The sequence below is a fragment of the Epinephelus fuscoguttatus genome, linkage group LG20 (assembly GCF_011397635.1).
Source record: "Epinephelus fuscoguttatus linkage group LG20, E.fuscoguttatus.final_Chr_v1".
NCBI classification, from domain to species: domain Eukaryota; kingdom Metazoa; phylum Chordata; class Actinopteri; order Perciformes; family Serranidae; genus Epinephelus; species Epinephelus fuscoguttatus.
Window position 1 is genome coordinate 33,415,744 of NC_064771.1, and position 14,704 is coordinate 33,430,447.

General features: G+C 43.8%; 1 protein-coding gene across 1 annotated transcript in view; it reads left to right on the forward strand.

Annotated features, from left to right (window-relative positions):
- The first annotated feature begins 370 nt into the window (after nt 1-370).
- tbx21 (T-box transcription factor 21) overlaps nt 371-14,704 on the forward strand; it is a 54,377-nt gene continuing 40,043 nt past the window's right edge. Inside the window, exon 1 of the mRNA XM_049563478.1 lies at nt 371-786. Coding sequence (XP_049419435.1) covers nt 692-786 — 95 coding nt within the window. The 5' untranslated portion in view covers nt 371-691. The remainder of the gene's footprint in view (nt 787-14,704) is intronic.

The window sequence follows — 14,704 nt, forward strand, 5'->3', positions numbered from 1 at the left end:
CACCACATGAATACAGGGGAAGGATTTGAGGGCATTTTATACCTTGAGATACTTTGCTGCAGAGTTAATAGGAAGTGAGGTAAAGAGGGGCGTGGGTTGGAGGATTGGTTGCATGACATGCAAAGATTCTTGGCCAAACTCATCTCACACACAAATCTTGTGGTTTGGTTCAGCATCCCACACAGGAGTGCCTGCCAGCAAAGAATGAAAGTCTTGAACGTTTTCCAAGTCCTTCTAAAATTAGTGACTAGAATTACGTCCGTGTAATGATTTACATGTTTCCATGACATGGCTTTGGAAGAGTGACAAATCATTTCTCCACCCTCTGATGTTGTGATGGGTGTTAATTTGGACCCAAAAACAGTGCACTGGAAGTCGGAAAAGTTGGTAATGACCTTTATCACGGCAGCAAAACAGGAACTTGAGCAGATGAATAAACTCAGCAGACAGTTCAATCTTCAGGCTAATAGCCCACACACAGTCTCTGGGTCTCAGGCTTGAGGAAAGGATTAAGCCGAACCCGGCCACAGAACCGAGGGGGGGAACGTGAGCCCTCGGACCTGTACAGTTCAGTTCTATAGCGGCCAGGAGTAAAGGTAAGGGGCTTACTGGAGACGAGGTAGCCGAGGCAAGGTGTCCAGAGCCAAAGAGCCAGCCAATGATGCAGAGATGCCGATGAGGAGCGGGCAGTATGGAAGCCGGGGCCAGGTGGAGGAGTCGAAGCCAGGAGAACCGACTGATGCCAGAGACACCGAGGCAGAGCACATGGTCAGGGACAGAAGGCAAGTAAGTTCACCGGGAGGCAGGCAAGGAGAGCAGGTCGGAGGCAAGCAGGGTCGGCAACAGGAGATCAGGAAGGTAATGAGTGCTGGAAAGTCTTGCATGGATGCAGTAGAGCAATCTGGCAAGGGTGATAGTGCTGGAGAGGCCTATATGCAGGGCTGATTGGGAATGAGCTGCAGCTGAGCTTGCAGGTGACTGTAGTTGGGCTGATTAGGTGGGAGTGGCTGGCAGGTAGAGTGGAGCAGAGGCAGGGAGAGTGGAAAATTACTGAGGGAGAGAAACTGGGAGAGTGAGAGAATACTGGGGCTGAGGGATAGGAGGGGAGACAGGGAAGATGAAACTGTGACAGATGTTTTGATATCAAGGAACTTACCTATCTCATCACCTGACTGAAAGCCTGCACCGTCAGTCAGCCAGCATTTCCAACACGCACGTATGGAACAGTCTGCATGATGACCAAAAGGGTTCATAGAGAGCCAACATTTCGTAATAAGTATATTTACATTGTTGGATGTCGGTTTTTAAGGCCTCATGAGGCGAAGTTTACTCGAACTCCCTCGCTTGAGGCTTGAAGGAGCTCAAGTGTCTCAGGGTCTTTTCATGAGTGAGGGTAGAGTGGAGCGTGAGATGGACTGACAGTTTGGTGCAGCATCTGCAATGATGCAGGTGCTGTGCCAGACCGTCATGGTGAAGAGGGGGCTGAGCCGGAAGGCAAAGCTTTCGATTTACTGGTCCATCTACGTCCCAACCCACACCTATTGTCATGACTTCTGGGTACTGACCGAAATAATGAGATAGGCATAGAGATAGGGTGAGGCACTCAGACATCTGGAGGGAGCTCAGAGTAGAGCTGCTGCACCTTCGCGTCCAAAGGGGTCAGTTGAGGTGGTTCGGGCATCTGATCAGGATGCCTCCTGGGCGCCTCCTGTTAGAAGTGTTCTGGGCACATACAAAATGGTAGGAGGCCCTGGGACCCAGAACACACTGGAGGGATTACATAGCTCATCTGGCCTGGGAAGACCTTGGGGTCCCCCAGGAGGAGCTGGAAAGCGTTGCTGGGGAGAGGGACGTCTGGGGTGCTTTGCTCAGCCTGCTGCCCCCCGACGCAGCCCAGGATAAGCGGATGACAACGGATGGATGGATATAGGCAAAGTTTAGTCTCAGTCATCATTTAGAAACTGAACTTTTCATCCAAATACAGCAAATTTTATCCGAATTTTCAGAAAATCAGCAAAAGAAAATGCAAATTTATGCACTTTCCCATGTACTACTGTTATACGAATATTGGGGGTTGGCTCATGGAGATGAGCAGTAGGTGGCGCTAATTTCCAGTCCGATGCCATAATACCACTGCAGTAGAAGGAAGGAAACTGAGGAAAGCAATGGATGTATAACAACGAAGAGCACACTGGACAATGGAAATAGTTGTAATATTCTATGTGCTATTAGAGGAGGTGTGGTTACAGCCCTGTGTGTATAGCCTCCAGAGATGATGAAGAGAGCTTGCAGTGTTTTATGCACTGTTGTCATTTATTCACTGAATCTGTTTCCATTGCACTTTGTCGCATTTGCCTTTTATTGATGCAAGTGTAAAAACTTTTTTGCAGTATTTCAAGATCTTTTTGAACTTTAGGCTCTCTCTGATGCACAAATTAAAAATGTGCATAAAAAAGTGTTGCAAAAGGCAGTACTGTGGATGTGCAACCGCTGTGGCCACAAATAACATTCAGAAGATAATCAGTAATGCCAAAACATGGTGCAACAGCAGCACTGAAGTCACTGAACACATTTAGTAATATCAGTTACACAACAATATTGACTACCTTTCTTGGTCAGATATAGATAAGCTAACCAAGAAAGGTTTTATCATCAAAGCCCTTCAGTGTTTTGAATTGAGGAAGAGTGCATTTTATTGCTTGTCGTTTCCACTTTTCAGTCATGAGACAAAGAATACGTTATTTCTTATCTCAAAAATCACACAATGTCACTTTAAAGCTCATGTCCTCCCCTTAAGGGACAGCATGTTTAATTTGATGATGCCTGGGTGAATATTTACCACTTCTGTTGTTGTGGTACATGTTTGTCGTTCAAAAGATAATACATTTATTGTTTTGTTTTGTTTTGCTCAATAAAGATTTATTGTGGAAAAAATGGTGCCGAGTATCGGGGTGGGCTGCAGGGTGGATGTGGATGGGTGGGGGTGAAAGGAAACACCGTGGTGTTGATCTCCTGGAATGCGGCATGCCAGAAAGCTGGCTCGACTGGCACCAAACCAAATGCCTTCAGCCCCCCCCAACACCACCACCACCAATACCACTCTCACTCTTTTCTCTCTCTCTCATGAGCGTCAAGTCCCCAGTCCAACTCCTCCTTTTCTCTCCTCACTTCTCTCTCTCTCTCCTCCACAACCCATGAAACAGGAGAGCTGCCATCTCCGCTTCCTCCGACAGGATCAGCGATCACTCTGCCCAGGCCTCCGGACAGACGGCATTCCTTCCCCCTGCTGCTGCTGCTGTTGCTGGCCGGCTGTTGCAGCGGGCATCCAGAATAGATCTGTGACGTCCGCCTGGTTACTAGAATACGCCAACGTCCCGAGAATCAAAAGAACACAGAGGATAGACACACACACTGTACAGACTAAAAACACAAGCAGATTCATTTATACAAACCAAGACAAAGGAAGATGGAACAAGGTCAAACCCATCATGACTACATCATGTAGAGGGCGAGCCTTCAAATCGTCATGTCAGACGCACAGACTGGGTGAGGAGAGGGGGGGCTGTGGTCTAAATACTGACTGGAGTTTGACCCCATATCAATATAATCAATACAAAAACAGCACCACAACTGTTGAACTACTAAATCAGAGGTCCTCCACAGCTGATGCATAGTTTTTTATGTAAATGTCCAAACTGGACTGTGTAAGAAAAGGATGCCAAAACCTGTTTATGTCATTGTATCCAACCTTCTCCTCAGGGATGGCAAAGTTGGTCAGACCATTGGTAGGTCAGTCCACCGTTTTGGTTCAAGCTGAAATATCTCAACATCTATTGGATGGATTGACATCAAATTTGTTGCAAATAACCATGCTACCCCGAGGATGAATCCTCACAGCTTTGGTCACCTCCTAACTTTAACCCAGCTCCACCAGCAGGTCAAACTTTCCTCTTGTTCAGTGCAATATCTCATCCTGTATTGGATGGATTACTACAAAATGTTTTACCAACATCCATGGTTTCTAGGCAAAGTACCTGAATGACTGGTGACCTCCTCAGTTTTCCTTCTTGCAGCATCATGAGGTTGACGCTGACAGTCGTTTTAAGTGAAATGTGTTGACAGCTACTGGGTATTGGATGACCTCTACTGACTTTGATGATACCTCAGCTTTTTTTTCAGTGCCAACATCATGTCATTTTTTTTTTTTTAAGATTTAAGACCAAATACTTGCAAAACTAATGACACTCACATCAGCCTCTTGACTTTAGTGCTAATTAGCGAATCTTAGTACGCTATTATGCTGGAATAAAACAGTCAGCATGGTTACCATTATATCTGCTAAAATGCAGCTGCTGTTCTAAAGTGCAGCCGAAGCAGCAACCTCCAGATTTGAAAAATGAAGCCAACAAGGAAGTGCCAAAAAATGCAGTTCCTCAAATGGCCACTTGAGGCTGGCTCCAGAAGTCAACTTTACAGCTTTTGGACCCTCTCCTGAGAAGGTTGATCTCTAGCGCAGCTTGGCGTGGCACAGTGCATCTAAACAGATCATGGATATGCAAATTGGCGCCATCGCTTGACTTGGCACGGACAAAAGTGACAGGGGAAAAGACTCAGTAGCGTCCTCGTTCTCATTCCTCCACAGTGCCAGCCTCTCCCCCAAATATGGTCACTCCTGGCTCCAAAAAGCAGGATGGCAAACTTGAGGCTTCAAAACAGGAGTCCATAAATGAATGGATGACCACACGGTAGCTAAGTCCATTATTTTTACAGTCTATGGTGCAGCCTCACAGAGCTGTTAGCATGGCATAAACTTCACACTCAGAATTTGGACATTCAGATAAAATGGTGGAGGGTAAATGTATTGCACTATAAAGCAAATGTGGAGTGGTTTAACACACACACTTAGACCTCGTCCACACTTACACAGGTCAATCCCTCCAGAAAAACGCGATTATGCGATCTTGTTTGACTCGGCAATGTTTTGTTATATTTTATTTATTCATTTTCTAAGTTGTAGCATATTCCTTTTGTAAAGCCACAAAACTTGTTTGACTCAGCAATGTTTTGTAAGTTTGAGCCATGTGTTTATTAAGGTCTGAAATAAAACAAGATGAGAACTTAAATATTCCCTGCACTTTCTATGATGTAGCGTGCTTGCTTATCATAGGAAGTAATTAGAAATGACTCTTTACATTAAGGTAGTAGCCTAATGAGAACAGGGTGTTGGGGGAATCCCTTTTTTTTCTGTTTCATCAAACTGCAGTTTTTGCAAGTTCCCGCAATTTTTGCAAGTTCCCGCAATTTCATTCATTCATTCATTCATTCATTCATTCATCTTCTAACCGCTTCATCCTCTTGAGGGTCGCGGGGGGGCTGGAGCCTATCCCAGCTACATCTGGCGAGAGGCAGGGTACACCCTGGACAGGTCGCCAGTCTATCGCAGGGCTGACACATAGAGACAAACAACCATTCACGCTCACATTCACACCTACGGACAATTTAGAGTCTCCAATTAACCTAGTCCCCAATCTGCATGTCTTTGGACTGTGGGAGGAAGCCGGAGTGCCCGGAGAGAACCCACGCTGACACGGGGAGAACATGCAAACTCCGCACAGAAGGGCTCCCACGCCCGGGATCGAACCGGCAACCCTCTTGCTGTGAGGCGAGAGTGCTAACCACCACACCACCATGCCGCCCTCCCGCAATTTCATCGCATAAAATTGCATAAATATCCCGCATATTCCATTGCATTTTTTAAGAAAACGTGCAGCATAATCAAGGATTTTGCCCGCAACAATCACAAAAAAACTTGCATTTTGGCCTTTCGTCCACACGCAAACTGAATTTTACATCACTGAAAATGGATCTTTTGTAAACTTCATTTTCAATGTAGACAGAGAAAACAGTTTTTTTTCCTTGAGACGTCAAAGTGTGCACCGTTACCTGCTTTATGAGACATCAAAAATGCGGCGAAATTTTGCACAATGGCTGATGCAACCAAAATAGTGCAGGCTCTAATCTTGCTTACAGGATTTTTTTTACATGTTTACACATACGTATACAGTTATCCTTCCACTGTATTGAGGAACAGAGGCGTCAGAATGCGCTACTGAGTTAGCCAGTAATAGCTTCTTTTTTTAAAGTTTCCTATTAGCCTTCTTCTTCTTTGTGTAGCTTTGGGGTTACGGTTATAATGTGGGAAATGTTTTTTGAGAACAAAAGAGAAGAAAACCCCATGTCAAAAATACCTGGGTCCATGTTGACGAGGCTTTAGTCTCCTGCATCGAGCAGTAAAAATGCATCCATCAAAAGCAATACAAAAAGCTGCTCTGGCTTTTATGAACAAACTTTTAAAAGGCTTGGGAGGAAACGAGGGAGGGCTTTGGCAGCGGACGACACGGTTGTCACTTTTACTGGCGTCCATTTGCGTGATTCATGTTGACTGAAGCCCTGCGTTTGTCAGGGGAGGTGTCTGCAGTAAAAGTGCCACAGCCCTCCAGATTGACACTCATTAGTGAGGGGCTCCGAGGCAGAGGGGGCCCGCAGGGGGCAAGAGGGCAGCGAGGAGGGCGAGAGGCCACATCCCACTAAAAATAAATGATTTCTAATGATTGATACAGATAGCAGTGGACTGATTGGGCCAGATGAATCAGAGGGTTTAGGTGGTGGCGGTGGCGGGCAAGACCTCTGGTTGGCAAGCTGTTGTCAGCTGAAACGCTGCTTAAAGCCAACATGTCCAGCTAAACGTGTCTGATCTGAATCCAAACACACACATAGTATATACACCACCTCAGTATCAGTACGCCTCCCCCCTCCTCCTCCTCCTCCTCCTGCACTTGTTGTGTTTGACCACCCCCAGCACTGCCCCTCTGCCTCCTGCCACTCAAGCCATATACACAAATACACACATTCACATTACACACATAACACACAAATGCCAGAGCTCGCCCAGGAGCAATTGAAACAAACAGGAGCTACCGGACTCCAGCGTCTACACACACACACACACACACACACACACACACACACACTGGCCTCTTGTGCTTTAACCCTGCTGCACTTTCCACAGCTTCACGTCCCCTAAAAACCCAGCGTCCATCACTGTGTTTGTGCATTAAGTCGGCGGCTCAGGTCATTCATCGCACATGTCTCAAGCTGCCAATCATTCAATCAATCCCGGCTTCATTACAATGATTGTAATATCAAGGCCCCCAGCATCAAGCTCGCAGGATGTTAAGGAGCAAAGGGGGCAGGATTATTTTAATACAGCGTTCAGATCAGATTTCCTTCAAAAGTCATCTTCTGCTGCACCTTCTCGGGCGGTGTTCTTCAAACACTGAGTTAGGGCGCAAGTGGGGTGAAAAGTTTTAATCTTCATGTGGGAGCTGCTGATTAAAGTTGATTAAATCTCTTGAGAGAAAGTTTCAATGTGACTATATCTGTTTCCTTAACAATTTGATAACTGTGGCCCACAAGCATTTCAACATGAAGTCATCTCAGTGTTTTTGTCTTCCTTTACCTCCACCACGTTAGATGAAAGTGCATTTTTCTGTTTTGCAGTGAAGTATGACACATGCCCTCCCTCACTTCCTGCCAGCTTCAGCTTTTGACTTTTATTTAATCTGTAAACATTACAATCAAATGTAGATAAGAACGATACAAAAAAACAACAACCCAGTCTCACCCCCAACTCATCAGATACCCACACTTGCACAGAGAAAGTCTGCACAGGGTGGTTCGGAGGGGAGCAGGATGGGTCAAACAAACTCTGGACTTTTACCTGGAAGACCGCTGTACGTTTCCCATTTGAAACCAAAAGTCAATCAAGTTATTTTAATAACAATGTGGTGTGATGTTATGTTAGTAACAGCCATACAATATTCTAAGTGAAACCATGATGTTTTTTTCTCAACCTAACCACAGAATTTTGTTGCCCAAGCCTAAAGTTTTTTTACCTATGTTCAAAGTTGACTTTGAAAACAGGCTGTATGCATTTAACAAGCAGAAATTGTTTATTTCCTGTGAAAAAGGAAGTTTATTTTGAATACACACAATGCATATAATGAGTCTAAATTGACACACCGTCCCTGAGCGTCCCAAACTGACACTGGAGGGGTACTCAGAGCATCATAGTTTGACTGTGAGGGTTGCTGACCAAGTGTCGGTGTCAGCTGGGAGTGAGAATGTGTTGCAAAAAGAGATGATAGTAGCGGTTATGAGTCTTAAAACATCTTCCTCTTCTTCCTATGCATGTCTATGTAATCCAAATAAGCTATATTCTTAGTTACAGTTACATTTAAATCAATTCATCAAATAAAAAATAAAGATAAAACTGTCCACTTCTTGATAATGGCAGTAAAAGAAATGTTAACTTTTACAAACCCAATCTAAAATCATATTTAGTTTCTGAAAGTGATATAAGATAATGTTGTATTTGCAGCTTTACTATAAGTAGCGCTGTGCTTCACGGCCTTATCCTTGATTTGTGTTCAGTTCTAGTGTCTTTTTGTGAGAATATTAACTGTAATCTAAAAATAAATTACTGGCACAGCCTGGCAGATTGATGGCAGGAAGTGTACTAAAATAAAATGTAGCCGTTGCTGCGACACTCAAGTAAAATCTTTGAGAGGATGACTGTCTGGTTGAGGAAGAGTGGATCCAGTGAAAACTCACCAGGTCGTCCCCTCTGACAGTCAACTGTCATGTCTGTCAGCAGGGTCGAATCATAGAGACCACAGCTCCTCCAACACTGGGCGGTCCACAAGGGGAAAAGAAAAATGGTGCTGGAGGGTTTCCTCATGAGCCAACAGTTAATTAAATACACAGAGTCCCAAGCTGAAGTGTCAGAGAAAGAGTGACAATGGGCTACAGCAAGGAAAGGTGGCCAAGTGGGTCAGTGTGAATGTGAAGACGACAGAGTGGCGGCTTTAATCTGAAGCTGAAGTGTGGCTATATTTCTTTTCAGCAGGCTGAGGATGACTGAGGTTTAATTGAGACAGAAATCAAGCAGTAACAGCAGGAAAGCATTTTCTGACTTTAGGAAATGTGATGTAATTCCTCAAATATTTCTCTGCCAGAGTTCAACATCTCATATTTCTGCTGGTTTCACATATGCGTACTCTAAATTCCATTCGTTAAGTTACTGTAACTTTAAGGATAATAAAGCCATTTCTCAAGTGTCAGTGTGGGATTAGGAGGACAGGGGAGCGCTGAGTAAAACAGAAACCATGCCTACATGGCCTGAACCTGTGTGAGGGCTGATCAATTATACATGAGCAGACCTTGTCTTGGTAGGTTACACGGACCCGTGGAAATCCTTGGCTGAACTGAGAGCACCTGACACTTTGTCCTGCTGGATTTATGGCCTGATAATGAGGCATTAGAACAAGCGCCTACACAGAGCATCAGCTGCCGCTCGGGATAGACAAAGACAACAGAGCTGGCTACTGAAGGAAAAACATCCTGGATTTCTCCATGTCCTAAATAACTTCATTAAGTCTGCAGAGAATCATAACATAAGCACACAGTTGTAAAAATGATGTGGTAGGAAAGTGATATGTACAGACATGCATTATATTTATTCATTTATTTATTCATTCATTTTCTCTAGATTTGGTTAAATATGAAACATTATACTTTCAGGCTTTTCTTTGCAGATTTTTCTGAACAAAGGACGACAAGAAATACAATATTATTTCACATTTATGTAGAAGTCTGGATTTCAGAATATAATCTGAACATTTTTCTATAAATATAGTTCAGCTTCTTGCCAAGAGTTGATGAGGACGAACTGAGAGATGAAAAACTTGATGTCACTCTCATATCTGTTTGTTAAATAGGAGGGTACAGCGCAGATGGCTAGCTTAGCTTAGCATAAAGATTGGAAATGGGAAATCGATAGACTGGCTCTGTCCAAAAGAAACAACAATAAAAGGGATAAATAGGTGACCTATCAGCACTTTTAAAGGTCACTAATTAGCATGTTTTATCTTGTTTGATTAAACTATACGAATAATTTGCCTCTTAAGCCCAGTTCAAACCAAAGATTCGTGACGAGACGAATTGAAACAGACAACTACTTGCAAGCACCGTTCTGCAACGTTCTAAAAACCTGCCGGGTCACACCAGTGCAACTTAGCCTCGCGTCACCATGCTCTTCACGTACGGGGAAGAGCCTGGTTTCCATTCACTCTGAATTTTGTCTGTATTCTGGTTCCGGTCTAGAGAGCGGATCTGGAATTCACCAAATTCACCAAAGTAAAAGTGGTCACCAAAGTAAAACTTTAAATTCTGGCGCACCATCAATTTGCAATAAAAGAAAAAGATTAACTTAATGGCTTGGGGCATTTCTTGTAAATTATATTCTTTAAATTAAAAAGTTTCACCGCATTTTTATTAGCTTGGTGCTTTTATTTTGACGGAAAGGCGCTCCATCGAATTCCAGATCCTGTCTCTCTCACCGTGGTACCAAAACGGCCACTAAACGGCCCCAGACTAATGCAACTAGATGAGACGGCGTATCATCTCAATGTAACAACTCTCTGTACTGCTGTTCTGATTTGCAGCTTCTCAGGCTTATTTTGTGGCTGAATATAATTTGTAGCTTCTTAAAATGTGAATGAGGATAGTGAGATACTGGCTACAGCTGCATTCGTAGTAGTGATGAAACAGCGAAAAACAGAAACAGCAGCGACCCACCGTCCAACAGACTTTCCAAAGACAGAAACAAAAGGCCCGGCTGGGACGGAGCAGCGGCTACAGCAAGCAAACATGCCATCTGTGGTCATTTTGACTTGACCAGCGGACTTCACTACAAGCGGATCGGCTGTTGAAACAGGTGACGTGCTTTACGTAAAAACCAGTTGCAGGTGACACCATCAGGCTTGAGTAGAGCTGGCAGTCGATGCCGTTGCGACTTTTCTCTGCTACGTTCTAAAACGGTTTTGGTCTGAACTGGGCTCTAAGCAGAGGCCTGAGGCGTGTCTGAAATGATGCTGAATGCAGCCTGTGGCACTGTATCTTGACGCATAAGGGGTCGGTGGTTAGGTTTAGGCAACAAATCTACTTGGTTACAGGTGGGAAAAGATTGCAGATGTCACCCAAAAACACCCGGCTCCAGGTGGCACAGTCAGAGCTGGAAAAACAGCAGTATATCGCTAAAAAATACCCGGTTTTGAGAGCAACAAATGCCCTTGATGGTTGACCCAGGAGACTGGTGTTCAAGACCAACAAAGTCTGAGGTTTATTGGACCCATCCATATGTCTGTTGCTTTGAGCATCGAATAATGTCGTGGATGTATGTGCATGATGGAAAGCCCAGTGCATCTCACACAGATGCTCAACAGAATCCTCGTCATCATTATGACACCAGGGACAATACCCAAGCTGAGTATTTTGACGCTCTGGGAGTGAAACCAGGCTCACAATTTGTCGTTTTAACAGTGGTTATATCCCAGACTATTTCCTGGTCAGCCTGGCCAGTTGTTTAACACTTTATTCAGTCTTTACGTTAAGTTATGGTTTAAACAAACAAGATATTAAATGTTAATCAGTGAGCGTTAGAGGTGCTTATAGGAAGGTTTTGCTACATATGGACAGAGCCAGCCTGTTTCCACCTGTTTCCAGGCGGAGCTAAGCTAACCATTTGCTTGCTCTAGCTTCATATTCAGCATACAGACATGAGAGTGGCATCAATCATCTCCTCTAACTCTTAGTAAGAAGGCGTAAAAGCATATTCTTTGATAATTAATTCCTCTTTTCTACCATCTCCTTTCTTGTCTTTATTAACAGTTTTATTGAGTGGCTTCAGTTTGGTTCTGCACAGATGCCTGGATACATTCGCTCTCACCCTCATATTCTCTCTCTTAGTCACATGAAAACATATATCATATCCTGGCAACATGCCAAGCACATACTCTGGGCCACCAGCCAGTAGCATCACGACCACACAACCACAACCACTCATTCACAATTTCAGTCATATGCAGAAAATGTCTTGGTGGGGAAACTCAAGCGTTTAACAGTCAGTAACTCTGCATGGGTTCACTCCATGCTCAACCTTTTATACGCGTCTCATTTCTGTAATTAAATCCTCAACAGTAGCTGCAGCCATGCAGCTGACCCTGGATCAGCTGACCCTGACAGTAGCACTTAGTATAGCAGGGTCAGCTTGAACCTGACAAGGGTGATGATTTCTTAATGTAGCGAGAGGGCAAGTGGACGGCGGCTGAGGTGGGGAGTCTGTCTGCATACGAGGTGTGTGTAGGGTACGGGGTGTGTGTTGGGAGGTATGGTGCATGTAAGGGAAGCCTGGCAGTGTTTTGCAGGGGGGTTCTGCGTTCATGGAGCAGGCCAGAGGAATGTTTGGAAGTGCACAGCTGCCCTGTTTTGTCATAGCTGTGCACTGCGCTGTCTGTCTGAGTAACATAAAGCTGCCAGTGTTGTGTGTTCATGTGCAGGACCTCCCATGGATCTGCGCGCCCCAGATGCACAACCCAGCATGAATGAACCTACATGAGCACCAGCTAATACAGCTAAGGCTGGGCATGAAAGCAACACCAGCCATCAGTCAGAGCCTAGTTTATTTTAGTTGTGGCTCATAAGTATACTTTCCCTGTGCACCTCTGTTTTTCTGAGTATATTGTCTAGATTCAAATCATCACAGTAATTACGGAAAACAGATTATACACATTAATTTTCTCATCATGGAGGGTACTACTCAAAACCGCTGTATGTCTTCTACTGCTCTGAGTTTGCTTGGCTTGCGACAGGAAGTATGTGGAATAAACTGGAGGTGAAAGGTTTTAAAGACAAGGACATTTACTAGAGTGAAAGCAAAAGGTAGCTTCAAGGGAAGGGCAGGATTGAGTGTTTTTAGAGCTTAATAAATATTAGGGACTAATACCTCCACCTCTGCTGCTTTGACCATTTTTATTTGTGAATTCCCCAACTCTATGAAAATGTAATACTAATCTAATTCACTGGAAAGCCCCTCTACCAACTGAGTAATCACCCGACTTTAACACTATGCCTCATAAATCACAACATGCTTTGCATAGCACATTTGCGTGATGAAAGCACTGGAAACTGGAAGAAAAGATCAAATTTGGAGATGTTTTTATCAGATATACTGTAAATGGTTCAGCTTCCTTGCAGCCGGTTTGAAAATAGCAACCACGGCTTTCTTGAAAACTCAGAGATTCATTGAAGCGCCTGAAAGTCATAGTGAAAGTTTTGACACACGTAACATTTAATAACGCAGTCTCTGATACCTCAAATGCCACATCATGAGTCAGACCTGTGCAGGCTCACGTACCACTGTAGAAAATGCAGGTTGTAACTTTTGGGTGTTATGTCACTGTGCATCAATCACATATTATCACTCTATCTGATTGACTGCTGGATATGAGTGCATGTAGAGGAAGAGGATATCAGAAAGTGGCAGAGGAAACACGGTGCAACCGCCTGTCTGACAGGTACAAAGACACTCCTGTGAGATAATCTTTAAGATATGTTGATTGCTGGCGTCAAAGGTAGTTCACCCCAACAAAAATGTATACAGGAAGTGCTCTCCTCCCTGGGCTCTCTATGGTCCCACAAAATGTTTCTATCAGATGGCATCAATGAGAGCACAGCGCCCAAAAAATGGAAACAGACTTCAATGGAGGCTGAACTAAAGACAGAAAAAAAGGTTGTAAATCATCAGAAAAACTTTTCCTTTTCAGCTTTATCCAAGTGCCTTGTCAACCTGGTCTCACTCCCAACTTGTCAAATACTGATACTTGTTCAGTCAGACACCCACACACAGAGACACCCTTTAGCAGCAGTACGAAACGTCCTAGGCAGTGGCATTTGTTGATGCTCCAAGTGACTACGGTGGTGTAAAGAGCAAGAAAATCTGGAATATGGCTCTGGATTTTCACCAGGGGCCTGCTGTTCATGTATTGTGTGAAACCAAAAATCTACCCACGTACAAGGAAGTAGACCTAACTAGTTCAAGTTCAAGTTCATTGTCATTTCCTTGTACAGCGAACATGGGAACGAAATTGCGCTTTCTCACAACACCGAGGTGCCATCGACACATACAAGTACAAAAATCTGAAGATAAAAAGTTAAAAAAAATATATACACATCACACATATATACATACATGTGTATATATATACATATTCATAAAAAAACACACATGTAGAATGTAAAATATAAGACGGAGCCCTGGACTAAGAGGCATGTGGTAAGTAGGTAAGTAGTTCTGAGTTTATTTTGAAAAACACTAAGCATTTAACAAGCAGAAAATGTACATTCCTGGTGTAAATTGAAATTTATTTTGAAAAGAGCTGCTGCAGGTAACATGCATAAATTGACACGCTGGGAGTTGGGAGTGAGAATATGTTGGTCTTGCAACCATTCATGGGCTCCTGGAAATCCACAACTACTGTCGCTGAACTACTGATACACAAAACATTTCCTGTTAAAGAATTTGTTGTGCATGTGTGCACATTTCTTTCGTTTAGTTTCTGTCAAAGCATGTTTGCACTGATATGCTTTCATTTTTTGGGAGCTCTGCTCTCCTCAAGGCTTTAAGAAAAAACTTATTCTGGGTCCATAGAGAACAGTGGCTGAGACAGTTTGGAGGAGATGCACATCCAAAATGCTCTGCAAATGTGAAAAACACAAGTGCAATAACAGAAAACACAAATGCAAA